Source organism: Equus asinus, chromosome 4 (assembly GCF_041296235.1).
Source record: "Equus asinus isolate D_3611 breed Donkey chromosome 4, EquAss-T2T_v2, whole genome shotgun sequence".
In the NCBI taxonomy this organism is placed as follows: domain Eukaryota; kingdom Metazoa; phylum Chordata; class Mammalia; order Perissodactyla; family Equidae; genus Equus; species Equus asinus.
The window spans coordinates 60,578,017-60,604,149 of NC_091793.1; the positions used below are offsets into that span (position 1 = coordinate 60,578,017).

The following is a 26,133-nucleotide window of genomic DNA, read 5'->3' on the forward strand; positions in this document are numbered from 1 at the left end:
AGTGGTTGGTCAGACCAGGAAATTTTTCTCCCATCACCACAAGTTCAGAGGAGGGCTTCTGTTAGCGCTGGTTCAATTACTCAACTGTAGCATCTAGCACCCAGGCTCCCATCTCTCCTCTTGGCTTCCCTTAATTCATTTTTTATCCTCATTCTTGCTGCCTCATGGTTACAAGACAGCTGCTGCCACTCCATATATCATGTGATTGAAGAAGGGAAAAGGGAAAAAATGTGAAAGGTGAAGACCAGCTACATCTGTTCTTGCTTCCTTAGAACCACCACCAACATCAGCATCATCACTACCCTCACCATCACCTCCACCACCACTTCCACTACCACTGCCACAACCACCGTCACCACCGCCTCCACCACCATCACCACTGACACCAGCACCCCTGCAGACGTGTTAGCTTGTGTCTCACTGGTAGGAACCGTGACGTATGTCCACCCAGCCTCCAGGGAGCCGAGGAAAGATTGTGTGCACCTGAGGCTTGGCGTATCACTGACTCAAACAACACTGAGATTCCTTTAGCAGGGAAAGGTGAGAGGGAAGAAAGTTGCTGAGTAGGAAGCTGATAGTGTCCCACAAGCCCCCAGTTGGGACCCCCGACACGCACATATCGTAGCTTCTTCTGGTGATTGAGGTGGAGGGAAGAGGCATGGGGGTTCATATCGAACTTTCAGGAGGAATTTTTCAAACTACTCTCCCCACCCCCTCAACACCTACAACTCCACAATGCCCCCGGGGTGTGTTCTCCACACCCTGTAGCCTACACATTGAGTCACTGAGACCCCGAATGTGTGGTGCCCCTCACATGCGCCAGGGCTGGAGTGAAGTTCAAAGCTGCGCCCTGGGACAGTCAGCCCAGGGGGCTACGGCCCAGGCCCTCCACGCCGTCCTTGGTGACCTCCCCCGCACGCTTCACTCCATCCTGGACTCTTACAGATACCCTTCTCTGCTCAGGGGCACTTGCTTCCGGAAGACTCCCGTGTGGCAAGAGCGGTTGGGCAGGAAGCTGCTTGACTAAAGGTGAATTTAGAATCTTGCTAAAGAAAGAAACAGCGTTATTAAAGATAAAACAGCAGGAGGGAATGTCTAACCAGCTCCAGAAAGCACACTCTTTGATCATGTTCCCAGTCGCCATCAAAGCACAAACCTTATAGGAGGTTCATTCAATTACTATAGAAAGGGGAACTGAAGATAAAATTTCTGGTGAGAAATCCTCTGTTGGCTATTAGCTTGGGAAGTTGTCTTTATTTGAAAGTAATAAAATTTTATAAATAGTTAATACTTCAGGCTTGTCACAAATGTCACCAGAATTGGCTCAAAGTCACAAGGTTTTGCTGATTCTGGGGATGATATTAAAAATCACCATGAGAGGGGCTGGCCCCGTGGCCGAGTGGTTAAGTTCGCGCGCTCCACTGCAGGCGGCCCAGTGTTTCGTTGGTTCGAATCCTGGGTGCGGACATGGCACTGCTCATCAAGCCACACTGAGGCAGCGTCCCACATGCCACAACTAGAAGAACCCACAACGAAGAATACACAACCATGTACCGGGGGGCTTTGGGGAGAAAAAGGAAAAAATAAAATCTTTAAAAAAAAAAAAAAAAAAAATCACCATGAGAAAGTTCCAGAAGCTGGGCCACAAGCATCACTGGTGGCAGAAGAGCTGTCCACGCTAACCTCGTGTCCAGGCTGTAGCCATGGTGGGGTTTGAATATGAAACCCAAGGCTATTTTGAGCTGTGTGGGAGCGTGAAATCTGCATGGAATTAAGCGATGCACCAGTGGGTCGTTAACAGCGGTTTGATTTTTTACAACGCGCAGAGCTAGCTCTTATCAAAGGCAGGACAGCAAACGAAGTTCACGTAGGAGCGTTCACTTGCTGAAAATGCCAGAAGTCTGTATTAGAAAAAACAATACAACTGTATTTGCTGGCTTAAATCCACTAACGATCCAATTCCTTACTAGTTCCACTTTTTAATATAAATTTCATGGTATTCCAGTTGGTGATGAGTTGAATTTACTTTCTTCAACAACTGAGAGCAATTAAGACAGTTACTCACTTTGGATGCCGGGGAATTCCAAGAGCTGGGGGCTTCTCTTCCATGGCAGGTGGTGCCAGGGCTGGTGGGCACACGGAGTCCTGCCCACTGCGGGAGGCATGAGGGACGCACAACAGCTCCAAGCTGATGGCGGGATGCGTAGTGCTGCCAGAGAGGGGCAGGTAGAGGGAATCTGAGGAGTGAGCAGAGAGGGACTGAGGTACAGGTGGAAATGAGGACGTTGGCCTCCCAGGGTTGGAACTGGTCTTAGGTATGGCCCCTAGGCACCGGGGTAGTCGTCCGGGGGCCTGAAGGGGTGGGCCAGGGAAGAGCAGCCTGGTGCGGTGCCCTGACTGCCGTGTCCCAGCCCCCTTTCCCTAGGCAGCCTGTCCTTTTCCCCACAGAGGGCGCCTCCCCATCGCCCCGTCCCAGTCTGCAGGAGGGCCTGAGGGCGGGCTGGGGACATACTCTCAGACATCTGATGGAATGCAAGGGGCACAGATAGTCCTGGCACAGCAGAGCTGGGTGACCTTGGCCAGGGCACCTGACTTCTCTGAGCCTCAGTTTCCTTATTGTAAAATAGGGCTAGAAACATTCCTTAGCACAGTGCATTTGTGTGGTACACGTAGAACCTAGCTAGTATAATTATTATTGTTAGCCTCATTTACAGAGGAGGAAACTGAGGCAGATAGCAGTTAAGTGATTTGTCCAAGGCCACAGGGCTAGCAAGTCAAACCCAGTCAAATCCAGGCTCTGTGCTGCTTTCCCTGTGGCGGGGAGCATGCATGGGGTGCCTCATGGGCCCTGGAAGCCTTGTGTCCCTGCTGCCTCGGGACTCTGTCCGTGGCTGGGGTACAGAGGGAAGCCCACAAGGCCCGGGTGAGCAGGGCAGGTGTGGTGGCTGTGGTCCCACACATACTGACTCTTGGATCCCAGGCTCACCTGCAGCTGGGCTCTGGGGCTGGCCCAGGAGGCGCCCTGGGGAAGGCCAGTGGCAAGCACCCACTTCCCCATGACCCCCGGCTCACCTCACAGCAATGCGCTCAACTGTGCACAGTCCACATCCTCGCACAAAGCCACCACAGGCCAGCACCTCATGACAACACTCGAGATACCGGCTGTGCATGTGGGCCAGTCAGTCCACGGCCTCAGTGTTCTCCTCTCTAAATGGGGACAACAGAAGTTTCACCGTAGAGGGTGCTGTGAGGATAATATAAGCTGATGCTCTTAAGGCTGCCGAGCGCAGAGCCTGCCCAGACTAGGGCTCAATAAATCTCATTCCAGCTCCCTCCATCATCTCTTGTGTCACCACCTAAAATACTTAGGTGCATTTCCCCAATTTTCCTCCACCCAGGGCTTTTCCAAGGATTCCCATAGCTCAGCGGGGTGGTGGTGGGGGGGCGGGTTCCCCCAAATGCCTCCAGCCAGTGAAGAGGACATGGCCAGAGTGAACGACCATCACACCCCTTACCTTATGGTGTAGACATTGCCCCCAGTGCCAGTGGCCAGGAGAGGGGTAACAGGAATGGCACCTAGCTGGCGGGTGGCTCTGTGGACTTAATGAGCCGAACCATAGAAAGCCCTTGCTCAAAGCTTGTTGGCTAGGACGTACAAGGCCTGCCGTCCGGAGCAGACGTCCACTGCTGTGCAAGGCACCGGGGCGTGCACGTGCTCAGTGAGCCTCCTTCCCAGCCTGTCACAGCCTTTACAAAAGTTTGTGTGTGTGTGTTTTAAGATAACCACGTGCTTTTTCTCCTTGCATTCCTAGAATAAATCCTATTTTGTCATGGTGTAGTGTTATTGGATTTAATTTTCTACTATCTAGTGTTTTTACATTTATATTCAAAAGTGAACTTCATCTCTAGTTGTGTGCTTGGGTGCATGCATGTGTGTGTGTGTGTGTGTGTGTGTGTGCATAGGTGCCGACTTTATCAAGTTTTGGCATCAAGGAAATTCTATGGGAAACACTTACTAAGAGTTTGGTGGACTTTGACTATAAAATTGTTTGGACCAGTTAGAAAATATAATAGAAGAAGTATTATATTTATAACAGCAATAAAAAATAAATATCTAGATATAAATTTCCCTTCACAGTACTGTTCTTTTTAATAGATGTATCATTTACTTACAACAAAATGCACCTATCTTCACTTTTTAGTTGAAGAATTTTGACAGGTGCAAACACCCTTGGCCCCAAGATCCAGAATAGGGGCCACCCTGTGGCTGAGTGGTTAAGTTCCCGCACTCCGATTCAGCAGCCCAACATTTCACTAGTTCGGATCCTGGGCACGGACCTAGCACACTGTGGTTTTAATTTGCTCTTTCCTGATGACTGTTAATATTAAGCATCTTTTTATGTGGTCATTGGCCATTTATATATCTTCTTTTGTGAATTGTCTATGAGTCTTTTGCCAATTTTTAATTGGGTTGTCTGTCTATTAATGATTTTTAAGAAATTCTTTACAGATTATGAATATAAATCCTTTATCAGATATCTGATTATGAAGATATTTTACTCTTCTGTGTCTTGGCTGCTCATTTTTTCTTCATAGTATCTTTTGATGAGTAGAAATGTTGCTCTTTAGGATGTACAATTATTATTTTTTGATTTATGTTTCATGTTTTTTGTTCTAATTTGGTCAGTGTTTTTGTCTTCCGCAAAATTGCAAATATTCTTTTATTTTCCTCTATAAGATTTTTAGTTCTAGGTTCATATTTAGATGAGTGATCCATCTTGAATTATTTTCTTTGTGGTATTACTTATTTTTTATGCAGATATCTAGTGTGTTTCAGCATCATTTGTTTAAAAAGTGTTGCTTTCCCCTATGAATTAACCTGGTTCCTTGACCAAAAATCAATTGAAAGGAAGACACATCTGGACTCCCATGTGCACTGCAGCATCATTCACATTAGCCAAGACTTGGAAACAACCTCAAATCCGCCAACAGACGAACAGATAAAGAAAATGTGGTGGGGCTGGCCCAGTGATGTGGAGGTTAAGCTCGCGTGCTCTGCTTCAGTGGTCCAGGGTTCGCAGGTTCAGATCCGGGGCGCGGACACAGCACTGCTCATCAAGCCTTGCTGTGGCAGTGTCCCCATAAAATAGAGGAAGATTGGCAACAGATGTTAGCTCAGGGCCGATATTCTTCACACACACACACACACACACACACAAAAGAAAATGTGGTATATACAATGCAATATTATTCAATCTTAAAAAAATGGGGAAATCCTGCCAATTGCGACAACATGGATAAAGCTGGAGGACATTATGCTAAGTGAAATAAGCCAGACACATAAATACAAATACCACATGACCTCACTTATATGTGGTATATTAAAAAAACAGCCAAACTCACAGAGAGAGAGTGGAATAGAGGTTACCCAGAGCTGGGGCATGGGTGAAAGGGAGAGATTAAAACACTCAGCTGACCATATTGTGCAGGTTTATTTCCTGGCTCTGCTCTGTCACGCATCCACTTGTCTACGCTTATGGCAGGGCTTTACCGTCTTCGTCACCGGAGCTGTATTAGAAGCCTTAACACCAGGTAGTGCACTTCCTCCATTTTATTCTTTTTTGAAGTATTTTGGCTCTTCTATATCATTTACTTTTCCATATAAATTTTAGGATCAGCTTTCTTCAGAAAGACCCCTGAAATTTTGTTTGGGATTATGTTGAATCTATAAGCCAACTTGGAGAAAACTGACATCTTCGCAATATAGTCACGTCTCACTTAATGACAGGGATATGTTCTCAGAAACGCATCTTTAGATGATTTCGTTACTGTGCAAACGTCACAGAGTGTACTGAAGGGGAACAAAATTTGCCACCCCACAAATGTGTCCCTAACGTGAAGATTATTTTAGGCTGATTTCTAAGAAACAAAAGACTCAAAGTTTTTCTGTTTACCTCCCACTTAACTGCCAAAAAGAATTCAGCTAAAGAAGCCTGTCTCAGGAAGCGAGCTATCACCTTAGCTTCACATGAACGAGGTGGTAGACGGGGAGGAACCTAGGACAGTCTGTTTGTTGGGCTCCCTCTGTGTTCTGTTTCTCTGTGGCCAAATGCTTGTTTTCCAAACATTTGCTCCATTTCACCTCCCTGTGAATTGCCTTCCTTCCCTTTGAAGTCCCTGACTCTCCCCACCCCAACAGCTGCTTTTGTCTGTAGCTGAGGATGGTATTTAAGGTGAGGGCCTTAGCCATTTTGGCAAGTTACTCAATTTTCCTGGGATTCTCCCAGGTATACATGTTATTAAACTTTTATCTTTCTCCTATTAATCTGTCTCACGTCAATTTAATTCTTAGACAAGCTAGCAGAACCTAAAAGGGTAGAGGAAAATTTCTTCATCCTCTATAGTACTTACACAAACCTAGCTGATATAGCCTACTACACACCTAGGTTGTGTGGGTACTGATCTTAAGGGACCACCATCATATATGTGGTCCATCATTGACCAAAACATCATTACGTGGTTCATGACTGTCCTGTGAATGCCAGTCCATGAACATGGTGCATCTCTCCATTAACTTGGCTCTTAGTAATTTCTCTCAACAATGTTTGTGCAGTTTTCAGTACAGAGGTCTCGCTCATCTTTCATCAGATTTGTTCCTAGGTATTTTTAATGTTATTAATGTTATTTTAAAAAGTATTTTTGATCTCACTTTTGTAGGTTTTTGTATATCTCATTTATAAGATTGAAGATATTCTCTTCTATTTCTAATTAGCTGAGGTTTTTTTTTTAATCATGTGTATGTGTTGGGTTTTATCAAATACTTTTTCTGCATTTATTGACATAATGACACACTTTTTCTCCTTTAGTTGTTCAGTCTCCTCTGGTGGTGAATTACATTTACTTTGGAATTTTAGATGAACTTTTCATCCCTGGGATAAATTCCACTTGGTCATTGCATATTATTCTTTCTATGTATTGCTGAATTCAATTTGCTAGGATTTTGTTAAGAATTTTTGCACATATGTTTCTGAGAGATATTAGTCTGCAGTTAGTCTAGAATTTTCTTGTCAGGTTCTGGTATCAGGGCTATGCTGGCCTCATAAAATGAGTTGAGAAGTGTTCTCTCCTCCTCTATTATCTTCAAAGAGTTTTGTTGGCTTGGTACTAATTCTTTCTTAAATGTCTGATAGAATTTCCTGGAGAAGCCATTTGGGCCTGGAGTTTTCTTTGTAGGAAAGTTTTAAATTATAAGTTTAATATCTTTGATAGACATGGAGCTATTTAGACTTTCTATTCTTGTGTGAGTTTTAGTATTTGCTATTTTCAAGGAACTTGACAATTTCATCTAAGTTGTTGAATTTATTGGCATAAAGTTGTTCATCATATCCCCTCATTATCACTTTAATGTCTGTATGATCTGATGTGGAAGGTTTTTTATTTTGTTTTTATTTCAGCATTTAATGTCGTTCCACTGTCACCTGCCCTCCATTGTTTCTCATGAAAAGTCAGCATACTTTGTTTTTCCATTGTCCCTTTGTATAATGTCTTTTTTTCCCTGTCTGCTTTTAAGATTTTGTCTTTATCTTTGGGTTTCAGTAGTTTGACTATGATGTGCCAAGGTGTGGTTTGATTTGTGTTTATACTGCTTGAGGTTCACTGAGATTCCTGCATCATGGGTTGATGTCCTTCATCAGTCTTGTTAAATTCTCTGCCATTATCTCTGCTAAATATTTCTTCTTCCCCAATCTGTCTCACATCACCTTCTGATGCTCCACTTACACATATATTGGATCATTTGATATTGCCCCACAGATCTTGGATATTCTTTTTTGTTTTTTAATATTCTTTTCTCTTTGTATTTCAATTTGGAGATTTTCTCTTAACCTATCTTCAAGTTCACTGATTATTTCATCTGCTGTTCGTAAGCTCAGTAACTAACGGTTGCAGTTTTGACAGTGTTTTTCATTTCTAGAATTTCCATTTGGCTTTTCAATCTGGTCTCCATAACTGTTGGAATTCCCTGTATGTGTCCACAAGTTGTCTGTCTTTTCTGGTGCATCATTTAACAGATGTGTCATAGCATATTAAAGTCCTTTTCTGATAATTCCAACATCAGGGCAATATCTGGGTCTGCTTTTATTGGTTACTTCCTCTCCCGACCATGGGTCACATTTTATTGCTCCTTTGTACGCCTCATCACTTTCCATTTTGGTCTGGTTTACTTTGCTTTTTGGGTGTGCCAGATTTTGTCTGTGGGACAAGCATCGAGACCAGAGTTAATGACCTCTGCTCCCCAGTCAAGGACGTCCCTCCCGCCACTGTGGAGGCCGCCATGGAGGCCGGGGCCAGGCCTGAGCTGCAGGCTGCTCTGGCTCACAGACAGGGGGCGACTTGCTCTGCAATTGGGCTTCTCAGCCTTCTAATCCACTCTACCAGCCCAGATGCTGTTTCCTTTTTACCCCATTTATTTGTTTTCTATTTTCTATGTATCTGTATTTGTTGTTCTATTTCACGTTTGTATTTGTGTGGCTGTTTTCTTCCCCCTCTCATTTATAGCAGCTGTCTCCCTCTCCCTACTCCACCAGGGATAAAAGCAGTTGTCAGCCTCTTCCACTTTCTGGAATTTGGTACATTTAAGTTTCTTTATAACTTTAGTTCTCAGGTAGCTTTCTTAAAACAATAGTTTTTGTAGCTTAGCAGCTTGTTCTCACAGTTAGGATGAATTACTCAATAAATGTTACTCAGAAAATTGACTTACAATTTGAAAAAAAGTTAGCTCTATTCATATATTATAGCAAAATAAATTCCAGGTGGATTTAAATTTTAAATATTAAAAGAGATACAATAAAGGTACTAAAAGAATTTATAAGGTGACTTTCATATGATCTAGAGGTATAGAGAGACAGTCTAAACACAACATCAAGATAAGAAAACAAAGTAAAATAGATGGATTTGACTAAACAGAAAATTAGAACTTACGTATGGAAAAAATAAATGAAAATCTGTGAGAAATTATTTCTAAAATCTATGGTACACAGGGGGTTAATACTGTTGACACAAATAATCCATAATCAATTTATAAATCACAATTGGGGTGAGTTTGTTATATGAGCCAGGTTGAGGCCTAGAGCCAGGAGAAACTACCTTCACCAAGGAAGGAAGCTCTCCAAAGGGTACACAGAGTGTTATATACTGTCTTAGCACAAAGAACATACATCACATATGACAGGAATCTCTCTTTTACTGCTGTCAAAAGATGCTAGCACAGCAGGTCAGTGGTCACAAGATCAGCACTGCAGGTTGGTGGTCAGCAGGTCAGTGATCATGAGATGAGATAAAGCAGGTCAGTCATTAATCCTTAGTTTTGGGGAAGAGATGCTTATCCTTAAAGAAATGCCGATATGGGAGGAGGCAACATCCCTATCTTTGAGGGCATCACTCTTGGCTCTGGGACACTGTAGATGTTTAAAGCAGGTGTGCAATGCACGCTCAACAGGCCACATCAGGCCTTTCCAGAAAAACAAGTTCAGGCCAATTGGTTTTAAACCAAATGGCTTCCTCACATACTCCAGTACATACTATTGCTTTTCATTTATTTGTCAATCCCATTAATATTTAAAGAACTATTAAAAATAAAGAGATAGACACCTCAATAGAAAAATAAATTAAGCAACTGAATGAGTAATTTGCAAAATAAGGAAAACAAATGGTCAAAAAGAGAAAAAAAGTTCATTTTAATTAGTGACTGAATAAATGCAAATTGGAACAATAGTGAGATACCATTTTTCACATATCAACCTCCTACAGCTTAAAAATAACAATAGTCATCCAAGCAGTGGCTGCCTGTTCAGCATCGTCCACACGCAGGATCAATGGGAGCTGTATGCAACCCTGGGAGTTGGAATCCAGAGGTGAATTGACAGTCTCTGCCCTTAGGCCCTAAGGACCTAGTGTGCGCGAGACAAGGTGACAAGTGTTAGGGAGAAATATAAGGGAAAGTAAGGTGGCTAGGAAGTAACAGGGAAGAGGGGATGGCTCTGTTCCCTAAGATGAACAGGCAAGGCAATTCTAATCAAACAGTATCTGAACAGAGACCTGAAGAAAGTGAGAGCTGTTTGGATGTCTGGGGGAAAACGTTTCAGGTGGAGGAATCAGCAAGTCAAAGGCCCTCGAGGGGAGAGCATGCTGCGCACGCTCAGGACAACAGTGGGGAAGCCACCCCATCTGGACAGAGGGGAGCATGCAACGATAGGGTCAGAGGCCAGGTATTCCTGGAGACTAGCATTCTCACACACTGCTTGCAGAAGTATTCACTGGTGAACCTTCTGGAAGGACGACTTGACAATGTTTATCAAAAGCCTTAAACCACACATATCCTCTCACTCCAAAATTCAAAATTTCTGAATTTATCCTGAGGCAATAACCAGATGAGCGCACAAAGATATACATACAAAAATGTTCATCACAGCATTATTTACAATTTGAAAAAGGTAACCTAAATTTTCAACATTTGTGATTATTGAAATTGTGATATATTCATACAATGGAATTCTACACAGTCATTAAGAATAATGATATATTTGTCCATTTCTTGAGAAGGAAAGATGGTCACAACAGGTTTTAAAATGAAAAAGTAGGTCATAGAATGGTATGTATTCTACAATTACATTTTAGCTAAAATGCTTGCTCACATGCGCTTGCACACATAGAACCATGTCTGGAAAGACCAATACCGGGATGTTAATGGTAGAGTCATCTGGGCAGTGGGATTGCAGTAATTTTTATCTTTTTAATGAATAATGTGTTTCCTTTTTTTTGCAATCACCATGTATTATTTATGTAATAAATAATGCTGTTGAAATCAAATGGCACACCAATGATAAAGGGAAATTTTTTTTAAAACAGTAAGAACAGTCTTAGGGAAACGCAAAGGAAAAGAAGGCAGGGCTCTCTGTCTGCTGTTACGAACTTTTTTCTGTCTTTCATTTTCACAAGCTTAATTATAATGTCTTGACATGAATTTCTTTGGGCTTATCCTGTTGGTGGCTCACTCAGCTTCTTGAATCTGTAGGTTTATGTATTTTGCCAAATCTGAGATATTTTCAGTCATTATTTCTCCAAGTCCTCTTTCAGTCCCACTCTCCTCCTCCTCCAGCTGGATTCCGATGACACATAACACAATTGACGGATCTCCTGCTGTCCCACGGGCCCCTTGTTTCTAATCTATTTTCTCTCTGCTGCTCAGATTGGGTGAACTCTATGGTTCTGTCCTCAAGTTCACTGATTTTCTATCCTCTGTAGTCTCCACTCTATTATCGAGCCCAACCACTGGGCTTTTTAACAAAATTTCTGTTATTGTATTTTTCAGGTATAGTTTTTATAACTTGTTTCTTTGCTGAGACTTTCTATTTTTTAATTTGTTTCAAGAGAATTTGTAATTGCTTGTTGAAGCATTTTTATGATGGTTACTTTAAGATCCTTGCCAGATAATCCTGACATCTGATTCATCTCTGGGTTGGCATTAATCGATTTTCTTTTCATATTCAGGTTGTGATTTTCCTGGTTCACCGTAAGATGGGCAATTTTTTGTTGGACTTCTGACATATTTGCTACTATGTCTGGAGACTGTGTGTGCGGCGATACATTTTATTTTAGCAGTCAGTCACCAGTTGAGGGTTATCACACAGGTTCTGGCCTGCTTTGCAGTGTGTTTCCGAGGAGAATCTCATTGTCAGGGCCTCACAGCGTATCTTGGTCCATCTCTTGTGGCTGGGGCTCCCACTGGCCCCTGCTGACGCCTGCGGGGCAGATGGGATTCCCCAGGCCCAGCCTCCTGGTGCCTCTAGGTAGGTGGAGGGATTCGCCAACCCCCAGGGGAGGAGGCAGGCCCAGCAGGGAAGGAGAACACTGCCCCCGGCCACTTACTGCCATCAGACCTCGCACCAACTCTGCTGCTGCTGCTGCTCCGCTCACCTGTTTTCAGCAGCACTGCCGGTCCACGGGGTGGGGGGGTGGGGCAGGGGGTGGGAATGAGCCCGCCTGGGGCTCCTCATGCAGCTCCTTGGGGCTTGGGAAGTGCCAGGCCTGGGTCCCTCCTTCTTTCAGGTGGGGTCTGCAAGCAGCCCTGCCACTGTGCTGTTCCTCCAGTCCCAGGGTCTCACGCCAGCATGCCGTCCTCTTCCACCTTCCAGAGTCCTCTGTGGGCCGTCTCCTGTGCCATCTCCAGGGTCTGTAGCTGTGCTCAGCAGGGAGGAACAGGGAGGGCAGGTCTGTGCCACCTCGTCCAGCCCAGCAGTTGAAACACTGCTTTTTATTTCTCTGTCTGCTCCAATCTGCTCGGACAGACCCGTCCCAGGGTTACCACAGACAAAACCCGAGAGTCGCATCCAGTCATTCCAGTCTGACCCAATAATTAAGGCTTTATTTCATTTCTCAGCTTCCGTCTATGAAAAGTTTAAATTCACACAGAGGTAGAGAGGGTGGCAGAATGAACCCGCAGCCGCTCCTCCCCGCATCAGCAGTTAGCAGTCCTCGCCCCACTGGAGCATTTTAAAGCACATTCCATAAGTGCTTCAGATTGTGTCCAACCAGGAGGGATCCTCAAACCCTCTCTTTGGACAGCCCAGTCCCTACTTGTATGGATCAAGTAAATGTTTGGCCTTTCAGAATTCTGAATTCTTTAGGAGTCCAGAGGCCCCAAGAGCAGGAGGGCAGGTGAGAGCCGCGAGAGATGGGCTGGCTGCCGGGTGTGAGCTGGCCGCTGCCCAGTATTGCCGGCTGGTAGAGGCCGCGGGCATGCACCGGCAGAGGCCTTGCTGCAGCCCCCAGACCTGGCTGGCAAGGGTTTAGCCTGGTGCGGGGGCGGCGGGCCAGCACACAGGGAGCCACCCTGCCCCAGGATCGGTTGAGTTCTACGTCCCTACTTGGGGCACAGGGAGCCTCTGGGCCCCATCTTAGCCAGCAAGAAAGCAAAGCCTGCCTGGGAGAACACACAGCCCGTCCACGCTCCTGACCATGTGGCCTACCATGTCTGTCCTGCTGGGGCCTCCCTCTGTGGGCAGAGGCTGCCCTGCAGAGCAGACTCCACCCAGAAGCTCCAAGGGGGTTGGGCCACCACTGACACTGCTGTGTTCAAGAACTTCTATCTTCAAATGTTAAGAGAGAAAAGATCTAGAAAATCTTTGACTCTCAACAAAGCCTGCCTTTCAAGCCTACTGGCCAGGTGCAAACTCAGAAGGCCTGTTTTGGAATTCTGAAGCTGAAGGTTCGCTCGTGCAAGCCCAAACCACGGGGGCGAATGGACGCCTCCAGCAGGAGAGGGAGCAGCCAGGCCAGGAGATGCAAATGGGACGGTGTACTAACATATGTCAAAAAACATTACTCCCACAAAAAAGTGAAAAAGGCTTTGTGAGGGAAATAGGGAGCTTAGAGGCACACGCAGGAGGGTCCCAGGGTGGGAACACAGAAGCCCCAAACCCTGCCAGGCCAGGGAGAGTTGGGCTAGGCCAGGGATAGCGGAGGCCTGGACTCTGCCCCAGAACTGGGTTCTCAGGTTCCCCAAGAGCTGGGCCGTTGGGAAGAGGGAGGGTGGAGAGGACCCTCAGCCAAGGCTCTCGCCAGGCAGGGGACAGTGTAACCTTGGCCAAGTCACTTACATTTGCTCAGCCTCAATCTCCCCACCTGTGATGGGGGAATGATGCCCAATGGGCAGCTGAGAGAGCTGAATAAAATAATGCCCAGAGGAGCCCAGGACAGGGCTTGACGTTAACACAGTGCTTCCTGCAGATCAGCAGTCTCTTGAGCCCTTTACACGCGCCAGCTCACTTACTCCTTACGCTCACCTGATGAAGCAGTCCTACTATGATCCTCATCTTACGGATGAGGAAACCGAGGCTCAGAGAGGTTAACTTACAGCTAACTCACACAGCTGGTTAGACAGAGCTGGGATGTGAACACAGCACCCTCCCTCCCAACAGCCCCAGGAGTTGCTGTTTCGTGAGGCCGAGGCCCAGACTCTCCTCTTTGGTCCCCAGCCCAGGTGGGCTTCAAGGGACCAGCGTGAGGAGGGAAGGAGCACCCCAAGCTCCAGCGACCCAAAAGCCAAAGTCAGGCAGCAAACACCCACACGGAGGCCCTGGCTGCCCGCGGTGAGCGGGACACTGAAGGCAGCTCAGAGCAGCCCCTTCCCCCACCCTCTCCCCCTGGAGGCAGAGGCCTCCTCCCCCCACGCCTCGCCCCCAGCTGGCCCCCAGGCCTTGGCAGTGACGTGGCCTCCCTGATCTCGGCTTCCTCATCGGTCAGGAGGGGCTGCAAGCAGAACTGCCCATGGAGCCAATTAAAGCGCCTGAGAAGCCCTTCACCAGCACCAGCCAGGAGGCTGGTTCTTGTCACAGATGAGCATGGGGCTCTGCCTGAGCTGGGCTCACCATCCCACTGCCCAAGGGGAGCCCCCTTGCCAGAAGCCACGCGGGCAGGGCCACAGCAGGGCCTTATCACCAGCCCAGGCCGTCAGGCCAGTGGACACCCTGGTGTACCCCACACTGCAGTGTGATGCGCCCCATAGCTGTGGGATTGAAGCAGCTGTGCGGCCGTGGGCAGCCTCCCTGCATGCCACCACCCTTCTGTGGAGCCCAGAGAGCTCCCCCCCACCCCCCCGCCCCCCGCAACCCGCTGCTCGGAACCCCAGCCTGGCCGGGCCTGCGTCTAGTCACCACAGAGGGTCCTCTTTAAAGGAGGGAGGTTAGAGGGGATGGGACGGAAAGGAACAGCAAGAACATTCCCATTTGGAGCAAAGAGAAATGTGGTCACTGCAGAGCTGGGAGAAAGCACCGTGGCCAGCCTGTGGTGGCCAGCCAGGTCCGCAGGCACTGGGGGACGGGGACGGGGTGGGGGGCCCAGGACGGACAGCCCCTCCCCACAGTGCCGCTGGGGCAGGCAGGTCACACAGGCAGAAGCACTGGGCCGCTGCCGCCGGGACCCCCTCTGAAACCAGGCCTTCTCCAAAGCCGCCAGTCCCGGCTCCGTGCACCTGCCGGGGCCCGGACCCCCTTGAAGGTCCTGTGGCCCTACCCAGGAAGAGCACTTCTGTAAGAAAACCAACCGATGGGTGCGCCGACTTTCACCTATCAGGAGGGTGAATCTCATTAACAGTCAGGAGGCATGAGTCAGAGTGGGGGTGCCGGCGGCTGTCTTCCAGGAAGGGCTGCAGTGGAGAAAAGGGGGGAAGGCACCGGAGTGAGTTCTAGAAAGAAAGGCGTGGACGGGGCTGGACGCCCGGGAGCGGGACCGGCTGGGGACAGGAAACAGAGGAAGAGGCATGAGGTGGTCACAAACCCCAACAAGGAGCTGAGGCTGCTGACCGCGCCCCCACCCCCTCCCCCCAGCTCGGAAAGGCACCAGGGCCCTGGACAGGCCCTCCTTCACCCCACAGCCTGGGGCTTCAGGGAGCCAGGGCGGGGCAGCGGCAGCAAGTGCCCAAGGCCCTGGCGGCTTACGTCAGTCTGTTCCACCCAACCCCCAAAAGGGTCCTATTCCCCCCAGGGAACACTCCCACCAGTGCCTCTTCCTGAAGCGCCCCCACGGCACTCCCTGGCGGCTCCCCCCACCCCAGTGGGTTGGGGCCCTTTCTTGGCAGATAAAACAATGACATAGCTCTGGGGTGAGGTCCCGCCGGGAGCTGGACACGGCACAGACACTTCTCACCTCACCCTGCCTGTGACACAGGCTCAGCGCCACGGAATTTCTGAAGGGGCGTCCCCAAGAAGTTCCGCGAAGAAGAGGAGGGCACTGCCCTCAGGACAACACTGTGCCCTTCCATGCAGCCCCAAGTGGGCAGAACCCGCGCCTACGCCTTCCAGCCCTGCCCTGTCAACAACCTGGTCAGCAGGGACGCCCCCGGGGAAGAGGCTGGCCTTCACTGCTCTCTGCGTCCAGGTGGGGAGGGGGACCCAGGACACGGCCTCCACCACAGCAGGAGGGGTCCCCGCCACCCACCATCAGCCCCCTTTACACAGGAGGCACGCGGGCTAGAGAGGGCCAGGCCGAGCTCCGAGGGGTGAGTGGTCACCCAGGCCAGGCCGGCCACACCAGTTTCCCCATGGGCCACAACTGGGTCCCACACCTCAGCTCTTGGGGGGTGGCAGATCAGAGCCACGCTGTTTCCACCTGAACTGCTCAGGTTCACTCATCTGTTGACACTCCCACCTTCTTCCCAAAAGGATGCAAGCAGGCCTTACAACCCAGCCGGAGAGGACAGGAAGAGCGAAGAGGAGAACAGCAATGGGGCCAGAGTGCTCAGCAAGGCGCCCGCGGGGCCCCGCTCAGGGTGCTCCGCAGTCAGGACAGGCAGAGGGAACGAGGGACGGACGGCCCCTCCACATTCAGGAGGTGGGGCAGCAGGCGTCCCAGTGGCCCTGGTGGCCTCTTCACGCCTGAGTCCTTCGACCCACGGACGGCCGCTCTGGGGAGACCTTGGGCAGACCTCTGTGCGAGGCCGGAGCAGAAGAAAGGGCCCCCCGCAGAGCCTGCAGTGCCAGCGGCTGCTGCGGGGAGCGGCCCGGCCGGGGCGCAGCTCTGCGGTGGGAGGGAGCGGGTGGGAGGGCTCCCTGGAGGAGGAGGCCTCAGACAGGCGGGCGGGGCCCCCCTCGGACCCCGGGGCTGGGGGGGAGGAGGGCAAATGCACGAGGCGGCAAGCGCGCAGAGCCCAGGGGAGATGGGCTCCTCCGGGCCCGGCCCCGCGGGGTCAGGGCAGCCGCTCGTCCCCAGGCGGCCCCGCGGGCGTCTAACCGCAGGCGACGCCGATCCGCCATCCGGAGTCCCCTTTAAAAGTTTGTCCTTAAACAAACCGCTCTCCACCCGCCGTAGGAAGCGGGGCCGTCCCCGACGAAGCGCTGAGGACAGCGGGCCCCGCGCCCCCCACCCCTTCGGAAACAACAATGGGCGGCCGGCCACAGAGAACCGGGCACCGAGCGTGGAAACCCCCCGCCCGGCAATGTCGGCGGCGGCGCGGGCCCGCTGCTGCCCCCGCGCGCCCCTCCGCGGCACTGCGCGCCCGGCCGAGGGCGCCGCGGTTGATCTCCTGGTTCTCAGACCCTGAGGACGCACGGCGGCGAGGGCGGGAAAGCTTGCGTTGGGGTTCTGAGGCTATTTTCGGTTCAAAGGAAATTACATGTCATTCCTAAAGCCGAAATCTTATCGTGGCTTGCACTTTCCCGAAGCAGAAGCACAATGACTTGTTTTTATGTGATCATCTCATTCTGCCACTAGCTATGTTCTTTTCTTTTTCTTCCACATGGAGTCAGAGATCATAGCTAAAGAAATGATGAAGTGGATATTCAGGGGACAAAGATAGTCACGGAGCAAAGAGCTGCGATTGCTTTTTCCTGGACTCTGAAATCACTCAGGGCTGGGCCCTGCCTCCAGCAAACAATTGGCCCTCCTTATATTCACATACAAACTTAGGGCTGTGGGGAGCCTTGGCTCCTGGGCAGATCCAGTAGGGAGAGGAAGGAAGCACAGAGCAAAGAGGACCTACTGAGTGCCAGGTGCTTGGCTGTGCTCTGCCCTCACTTGAAACCCACACCTGCCCTTTACTGTGCGTGTTTCCGCCAATTTTTCGCGGGAGGACACTGCAGGCTCCACACAGGGAGCAGCTTGAGGAAAGCTGCCCAGCCAGCAAGGGGTGGTCTGCATTCCACCCTGCTCCCAAATGTAGACTGCCTCAGTGAAGCAGCTTGACTCAGGATTCGTGCTTCATCTGACTCGACTTTGAGATACAAGAAGCTCACCTAAAGCCATGGGGTCTCACAGTGCATGCGCCACACTTCAAGGGGAAAACTGAATAAAGGCCTGTAGCCAACTAAGAAGATTTTCTTCCTTCTGAGAGAATTCTGGAAAGAAAGGGCTTCCTGGCTAACTAGGGGTTCCCTAGCAGCCGTTCTGGCAGGTACGAAGCTGGATTAAGCCGCTTCCCTGGGAAAGCCGTTTATCCCCCGGTCAGGCCGCTCTGGCTCCCCTCAAAGCCCATGGAAGGGGCAGCCACCGAGTGGGGTCCCTGTGCTAGGCCCTGCTTCCTTGTCTGGGCCTCAGTTTCCCCACTGGGAAAGTGAGATTGTCACAAGACAGAGCCACAGGCCGAGCAGAGATGGTTCTGGCTCAAGCTAGCCCTTGAACAGCCTGGACCCATGTACCTACCTGGCAGCAGGGATCCTCATCCAGGCCTTCTCACTGCCCCCGACCCCAGCCTTGGCCGCTGGCCTGGGGGAGCTGAGGGGAGTGCAAGCGTGGGTGAGGGCCGGCTCTGGAGCCAGCCAGCCCAGGATCAGAAGCCCAGCTCTGCTGACCCACGAGTGAGAGGAGCTAGGCCAGCCCTGGAGGGCCCCGTGGGCTCCAGCTGGGCCCAGACACCCAGGGCCGAGGCAGGGTGCCCACTGGGGAGGCTCCTGCTCAGGCTTCATCCACTCTGCTCTCAGGGCAGGAAAAGGAAGCACCAGAGGGAGGGGACCAGCGGCCAGCCACACGACCTTGGCCAGGGTCTTCGCCGTCTGAGGCTCAGTTCTCTCTTCCTTACAATAGTTATCACAGTCTACCCCAAAAGCCTGCTGATGGGAGTGGAAATGGCGCAGCCACGATGCCTGGCACCCAGCAGTTCTGGGTAAAAAGGTGCCTTAATTATGATTTACCACTCCATGGAGGATTGTCATCTGGGTAAAGACACTTAAGGGGTTGACCCAGGGCAGCTCTGCCCACCAGGTCTGGGCTGCTGCCTCAAGGCCCATGAAGGATGACAATCCTGAACTCAGCCGGAAAAGGGGTTGAGCGACTGCAGGCAGAGGCGGGCAGCTCCAGGCACAGGGCGTGCCAGCCTAGTCCTGGCAGAGTGAGTCATCATTGGGAAGTCCGGCCTCCCCAGGCTAGGGACGTCTTCAGGCAGCTACAGGCGGAGCTTTGGGGCCCTAGGGCACACGCCTGGCCTGTTCTGGGTCGCCCCCTCCTGCGCTCAGGGCCCTGTGCTCCCCTGTCCACAGTGGGTGTGCCTCAGCCCCTTTCGGAAATGGCATGCTCCCCTCTTGGCTGGGTTTTGCGGTGTTGGAGGTCGTCTTTCCAATTCTCCAGGTTTGCTTCCAGGAGGGCTTTCTGGTGTGATTTTATGTATTTTTAACAATTATAATTGACACGATAAACCCTCACAAACCCTCCCCTACCCCATACTTTCGGGACCCCCAACAGAAGGAAACCAGGGAGCCCCTGGCAGGGGGTGACGTGGGCGTTTGAACGCAGGCTGTCAGCCGGCCTGCCTCCCAGAGGCCACTCCAGCCTGCGTCAAAAAACTAAGATCCCCTCGCGCCTCCGGCCCCTCACGTCAGGGCAGGGTGGCGTGGGTACGGGCCGCCGGACCTTCTGACCCAGCCAGCAAAGCCAGAAGTGGGAATTTTTTTGTGGACTCTCACAATTTCAAATACTATTGGCTCCAGTTTTATAACTTTTTCATTGGGGTTATAATAAACACAGACAAAAACCGCACATTGGCTGAAGTGCCTTTCAAAGAAGGAGGAACCGCATACAGCCTGGCCGAAAGCCTCTGCGGAAACTTCCGCTTCTCCCCACCACGGGCTCGGCCTAGCTCCGCGCCCCCGACTCCCCCTCCCTGGCCGGCCGTGACTGCTCCCGCCCCCATGACCCCCAGGGCCCTGCAAGTCCAGCCAGGCCCCCTCGCGTTTGGAACTTCCGAGCGCCCAGTGTGCAAGGTCAACGCCTTTCGGGGTTACTGCACCCGCAGCCGGGACGTGGGGGAGGGGATCCGGGCCCCCAGAGGCGCCAGCCGCCGCGCGCCCTCCTCCAGCCCAGAGGGCCCGCCCGCGCCGGCTCCGCGTCTCCGCAGGCCTCCCCACCCCTCTGCGGACGGGAATCCTCGCGCTGCCCGCCTCGGAGAGGCCTCGCCACGGCCCGAGACCCGACCCCGGCGCCCAGCACCGGCCTGGGGCCCCGGGCTCTGGGGAGGAGGCGAGGGCCGGCGCGGGCGGCGACGGCAAGAGGCGCCGCGGGGGCGGGCCGGGGGCGGGCCGGGGCGGGGCGGCGGCGACTGCGGAGACGCGGCGGCGCGCGGGGCGGCGCAGAGCGTTCTCGGCGCGGAGCGGAGTGCGGTGGCCGGCGCGGGGCCGCAGGGGGCGCGGGCCGGGGCCGGGGCCGGGGCCGGGGCCGAGCCGGAGCCGGGGCCGAGCCCGGGGCGGCCGGGGAGCCGGGGCCGGGCGGAGAGCAGCATGGCGCCGCGCAGGGCCGGGGCGCGCGCCGCTGCGGGCGGCCAGGGCGCCGAGTAGTCGGGCCGGGCCGGAGCGCGGGCGGCGGTGGCGGCGGAGGCAGCTGCGCCCGCGCCCCCCGCCTCCCAGGCCCCGCGCCCGGGCTGCCGGCGATGGTGACACATGCGGCGGCGGCGCGCCGGCGGCAGGACCATGGTTGAGCGCGCCAGCAAGTTCGTGCTGGTGGTGGCGGGCTCGGCGTGCTTCATGCTCATCCTGTACCAGTACGCGGGCCCGGGGCTGAGCCTGGGCGCGCCCGGCGGCCGCGCGCCGCCCGACGATCTGGACCTCTTCCCCACGCCCGACCCGCACTACGAGAAGAAGTACTACTTCCCGGTGCGCGAGCTGGAGCGCTCGCTGCGCTTCGACATGAAGGGCGACGACGTGATCGTCTTCCTGCACATCCAGAAGACGGGCGGCACCACCTTCGGCCGCCACCTCGTGCAGAACGTGCGCCTCGAGGTGCCCTGTGACTGCCGGCCCGGCCAGAAGAAGTGCACCTGCTACCGACCCAACCGCCGCGAGACCTGGCTCTTCTCCCGCTTCTCCACGGGCTGGAGCTGCGGGCTGCACGCCGACTGGACCGAGCTCACCAACTGCGTGCCCGGCGTGCTGGACCGCCGCGACCCCGCCGCGCTGCGCACGCCCAGGTGAGCGCCCGTCGCGTGGCCGCGCCGTCGGGCTGAGGTGGTGGGTCCCAGCTCGCGGCTGCTCCCCCGGGCCCGGCCTGCCCTCCCTGCCCTCTTCTCCTGCCCTCTTGGGCGTCCCCCCCCCCCCACCTCCCCGCGCCGCAGAGCCTCTGGATCCACTTCTGACCTGCTGGGCGCCCGAGGCCCCCAGTTCATCTCCTTGGGCCCGCTGTCACCCCTGCCCTCTAACGTCGCTCTCACCTCCTCCGTGCCTCTGCTGTCCCCACCGCCCGCCAGGCTCCGTAGTGCCTGGGCTGCCCCCGGTCACCGCCCACTGTCCTCGGACCTGCACCTGCCGGTATGGGTCCGGGCTGGCCTTCGGTGGTCTGGCGGGAAAGCGGGGTCCCGTGCGTGTGTAGGCCACCTGGAGCGTTCGCCTCCCTGCGCGGCTCCCTTACCCAGAGCGGAAGTGAGGGGAGGGCCGGGCCTCGCCCCCTCACCTGGGGCCCCCGCCCGCGGGGGAGGAGCTGCCGGCGCAGGGGCTGGCTCTGCCCGCCGTGTGCGCAGGTAGAACAAAGGCCGGAGTGTGACCTGGGGCAGGGGGAGGCAGAGCTGCCCGCCGTCGTAGTTGGGCCAGAACCAGGTGCAAGCCTGCTGTGAGAGAGGGACGAAAGCCGGCCAGCAGCAGCTGGTCGGGGGCACCTGTGCAGCCAGACACCTTCCCTGGGGCCCCCTTGTCTGTGCGGGTGGGGCACAGGACTGTCTCGTGTGTGAGGCAGCTCTCTTGGGAATCACTTTGTAGTCAGAACCGGAGCAGTGCTGGGTTTCGGGTGGTTAAAAGTTGGGGTTCTTTTCCTCTTGGCGGCGGTGGTGCTCTATGGGCCCTCTCCCAAGGCTGGCTGGGCTGCGGAGGGCCGGAAGGGACGTCTTCTGTGTGCTTCTGCTTTATCTTCTGTATTGGCCTTAGCACTGCATCTGCAGACAGGCTGGGATTGGGGGAGCTGGTGTGACCCACATCCTGGTTCTCCTCACCGCCACTGTTTGGGGTCAGGAACGTGCAGGGTCTCTGTGCGTTTGTTTGGGAGATACAGCTCAGGTGTCTGGCCAGTCCATAGCTGAACGTGGTCCGCGGCGTTGCTCTGCCGGCTGAGCCCTTTCCTGTGGCCTTTCCCAGACTGTCAGGAAATTGAGGCCCCACAGCTGGGGCGGGGGGTGGGGGAGGGGGGGGCATCCCACTATGCCTTGTTTCCCAGCCTGCACCCTGCCCCCACCCCAGCAGCTCCCAGCCTGAGGGTGATGTTCCGGGTCCCCCTTAAGGCCACAGTGGTTACAGGTCTGCCTGTCCAGCACCCTTGAAGTATTGCTTCCTGCCCAGGACTGGGTCTGCTCCCACAAGCCCTTTTCTGGTTTAACACCATCTCTGTTGTCTAGCCACTCTGAGCTAGAATGTGCTGGACCTGGGGCCTTGCAGCCGCTACCCACTCTCCTGCCCACCAGAGCTGTAGATCCTTGGAACTGGGCACTGACCAACCCCAGTAGGCCAAGTGGGTGCCTCCTTGCCTGCAGGGATGGGTGGGGGGGCACCATCCTGTCTGTCAGAGGGAATTGGTGCAGGAGACCCAGTAGGGGAGAGTGCACAACCTGCTCTGGGGGCTGCCAGCAGGCCCAGAGCCTTTGAAGCAGGCCGCCTAGCAGAGGTGGCCTTGGCCCCACTTTTCAGCCATGCCACTCTTACTGCACCCCTGCCTCCTGGGGCTGGTTTTGTCTTTGGGTCACTAGGGGTGAAAGGCCTCTGGCCACCATTCTCTGGAATTTGTCCACCTGAGTAGGAGGCCCAGCTGCCCTCACAGCCAGGAGAGGGAGGACCAGGTGGGGCAGATGGGGCCCCCACCCAGAGTGGGTGTCTGTAGCAGGAACAGAACACGCCATGCCTGGTCAGCCGGATGCCTCTCGCCCCAGGCCTGGAAGTTGCTGAGCTCAACAGCGTGAGGCCAGGTGGAGGAGGGGTTTCCAGGGTCCTCAAGAGACCCTCCCTCTGCTGGCCAATCTGGGAGTGGGGCTGTGCACCAGACAGGTGACAGAGCTCTGCCCTCTCTGTCACCTGCTCCCACTCCCTTCACTTCTGTTCCAGGCACTCAGCGGGTGGTTTTTGAATGAGCTTCCTCAAGAGGCCAGGGAACCTTGGCTTCGTGCATTTATAAGCCTGTCTGCACTGAGTTTACTTGCTGAATGCTCCCCTAGTCTGGGGCTGGGGCTGGGCCTGGGTGCTGTGGAGGTCCCATCTGCCCAGGGACCCAGCACCTCTTCAAGGCGACAGTGGTAGTACCGGCATCTGTCTGCTGGATGCCTGGGGTTGCGTGGTGCCTGGTTTCAAGAGTCTCAGATGTCACCCTCGCCGTCCTTCCAGCAGGCCCAGGTCCTACCCTCCCCCAACCGTGTGGGTGATAGAGTGACCGCCTGGCTGGTGAACTGAGGAGCAGGTGAACCCGGCTGCGCTAGCTGCCCTGAAGGGGCCCTCTGCGGACTGGAGCTGGGGCGAGGACCCTTTCTTCCTCCTCCCTGTGTTCCCGGAGCCAAGCACGCTACGGGGGCTTCAACAACGCCTCCCTGCCATGGGGGCACTTCTGGAGCCTCTCCACCCAGCTCTCCCAGCTCGGCCGTATTGGGGGGCCTAGGAGTGGGGGGCCTTGTGGTGCGGGAGGTGAGGGTTTTCATGGGGTCTGCGTCTCCGCGCCTCACGTGTCAGCCTAGGTCGTTCTCCGCTGGCCATGCCTTGAGGTGACAGGTGGAGATGGACGGGTGTTCAGCGCCTTCCCGGATCGTGGTTTGGAACTCCTAGCAGCTGTTAGTGCTTCCTGACTTGGAAGTATTGGTAGGTTCCTCTTTTCTTCTGTGTCCGCCAAGGGGGCTGCCACACCTGCTGGCATCAGCTTGTAAGGCCCTCCCCAAGAAGGACTGGCCTTGGAGAGGTGGGGCTGCCCGCGGATGGCCAACTGTTGCAAAGGCCCCTCTGGTTAGTGTCTCAGCACCTTGTGCTCCCTGTTGCTGTAGAGTCAGAGGGGTGCTCCCAGAGCCACAGGGTCTCACCCTCATCTTCCTGTCTCCCTGCGGGGGACAGAGAGGAGCAAGGTTAGGGTCTTGCCTAGATTGCCCTGGAATGTCCCTGAAATCGTGTAGCTTTCATTTGGAGCTGCCAAGGGCATTTGGGACCTGAGTGTGGCTTCCGGGCCACCTTTGTTGGAGTCCTGGTCTCAACCCGTGTCTTCTCTGCAGCAGGGCCCCCAGGAGGCCGTAGTGGGCTCCCAGCATCTGTGATGGTGCCCTGTAGAGACTGTGCTTCTTGCAAGAGGCACAGAGCCAAGGAACCCTGGCGTGGATGGCATGTGTCCTCTCAGTCCTGCAGCTTTGTCTCCGGTCTCACACCCTCTCCACCATCCCGAAGTCCTCTCTGGTTCCAGAAATCTGTTGGTGCTCTTGGCTGAGCCTGTGCTGTCCCCTGCCCAGCATGCCTGCTTCTCCTCCCACTGCTTTGCCAGCTCCTCCTCTCCTTTCAGCCTTAGCTCTGCTGCCCCTTCCTCCAGGAAGCCTTCCCTGGCAGCGTCCTGTTGCCTTAGGTGCCCTTGACTGCTCTCCATCTGCCATCCTGGCATGTCCACAGCGTGTTGGCACTGGCTGGATGCTGAGCGCCTGCTGCCCACATGTTGGCACCAACCAGAACATTTTCCTGGTCCCACAGCCTCTCCAGGAGCTGCTCTCAGCCCCTTCTCCCAACATGTCTCTGGCGAGTCCAGGTCAGGGAGCCAGCCTTGAGTGCAGTGCCAGTCCCAGAGAAGCTTGGGGACTCCGACCAGGTTGGGGCTGACTTAAATTGGAGCGTTTCTGTGGTGCTTGACAAGTTCCAAGTTGCCTTCGTGATCACTTTGTTCTGTACGCTCGAGGGACAAAACCCGCATTAGACCGCAGAGAAGCAGATGTTACAGAGCCCGCGCCTGGGACCCGGGAGCAGGCCCGGCCACCAGAGGGCCTGGTCGAGGTGCCACCATGGCCTGTTTGTCCTGGGGAGGCCTTGGGCTGTGATGAAGGGAATCTGAGGTCAAGCTGTTTAGAATTAGATTTTCGGTAAAAACAAAAACAAAACGTCTTGTTTTTAAGCAAATGCATAAAAAGGCAAGCTTTCAAATGGCATACTGACCATCACTTTTTTATCTGTGCGTGTGAGGAAGACTAATTGAGCTAACATCTGTGCTAATCTTCCCCTTTTTGCTTGAGGAAGATTGTCGCTGAGCCAACATCTGTGCCGATCTTCCTCTTTTTGCTTGAGGAAGATTGTCACTGAGCCAACATCTGTGCCAGTCTTCCTCTGTTTTATGTGGGATGCTGCCACAGCGTGACTTGACAAGCAGTGCCAGGTCCATGCCCAGGATCCAAGCCTGTGAACCCCGGGCTGCTGAATCAGAGCACATGAGCTTAACAGCCACGCCTCCAGGCGGCTTTGCCGAGCGTTGTTGAAGTGGTGCCTGGCTTGTGGGATCCTCGTGCTCTGTAACTTGTGTTGTCTTTACAGCACCACAGAGCTTCCTGTCCTTCCAGGCACTTCACCGGTCAAACCTGGGGCCTCGCACAGGGCGCTGGACCGCTGGACCGTGCCGGCCAGCTCTGCTTTAGGGTCTTGTCTGCTCCCGGGTCAGAGAGCCTTTCCCAGTGGGTATAGCTCGCAGCCCTGGGACCCAGGGGCCAGTGCAGCCCATCATCTCTGGGTGGGAGGTTTGAGAGAGCTGGGTGCTGCCCTTGGGGAGTGGCAGATGGTGCGTGAGGTCCTAGCTTTGTCGTCCTTACAGGATCCTGAGTCTGTCTTTCACATCTCTCCCCCCCACCCAGTTTATTTGTTATTGTTGTAAAGTAATGATCAGGGTAGATAATTGGGAGGAAAGTGTAGATGAGAAAAGCAAAGTCACTGTATTCTCCATGCATACTTTTTTTTTTTACTATAAAATTGAAACCATAATATAAGTTCTTCGTAAATGCTGTACACGTCATTAAAAATTCAGTCCTTGAGTGGCCGCGGATGCCGCCCCCTCTGGGAGCGCTGTGCTGGCTCTCTGAGCACGCAGATCCCCGTTTCTGGCTCTGAGTGGTGCCGCAGTGGACCCCTGGGGTGGAAGGATCTGCGTAGCCTGACTTCTTCGGCGGTTCCTGGGAGCAGGATTCTG

At 53.6% G+C, this 26,133-nt stretch overlaps 1 protein-coding gene and 1 long non-coding RNA gene across 3 annotated transcripts in view; one reads left to right on the forward strand and one right to left on the reverse strand.

Annotated features, from left to right (window-relative positions):
• Positions 1-1,229: 1,229 nt before the first annotated feature.
• On the reverse strand, positions 1,230-21,394 carry LOC123285358 (uncharacterized). 2 transcript variants are annotated; one of them, XR_006527103.2, is made up of 4 exons: positions 21,185-21,394; positions 3,073-3,207; positions 2,066-2,237; positions 1,230-1,884 (listed from the first exon to the last, which is right to left on the reverse strand). It is a non-coding gene; the product is annotated as an uncharacterized lncRNA (long non-coding RNA). The 2 variants fall into 2 exon arrangements; XR_006527102.2 differs by having other exon boundaries at positions 1,237-1,901; positions 21,185-21,383.
• The window catches only part of HS6ST1 (heparan sulfate 6-O-sulfotransferase 1), a 45,922-nt gene continuing 40,070 nt past the window's right edge, over positions 20,282-26,133 (forward strand). Inside the window, exon 1 of the mRNA XM_014857608.3 lies at positions 20,282-20,944. Within this exon, the coding sequence (XP_014713094.2) occupies positions 20,418-20,944 (527 nt within the window). The 5' untranslated portion in view covers positions 20,282-20,417. The remainder of the gene's footprint in view (positions 20,945-26,133) is intronic.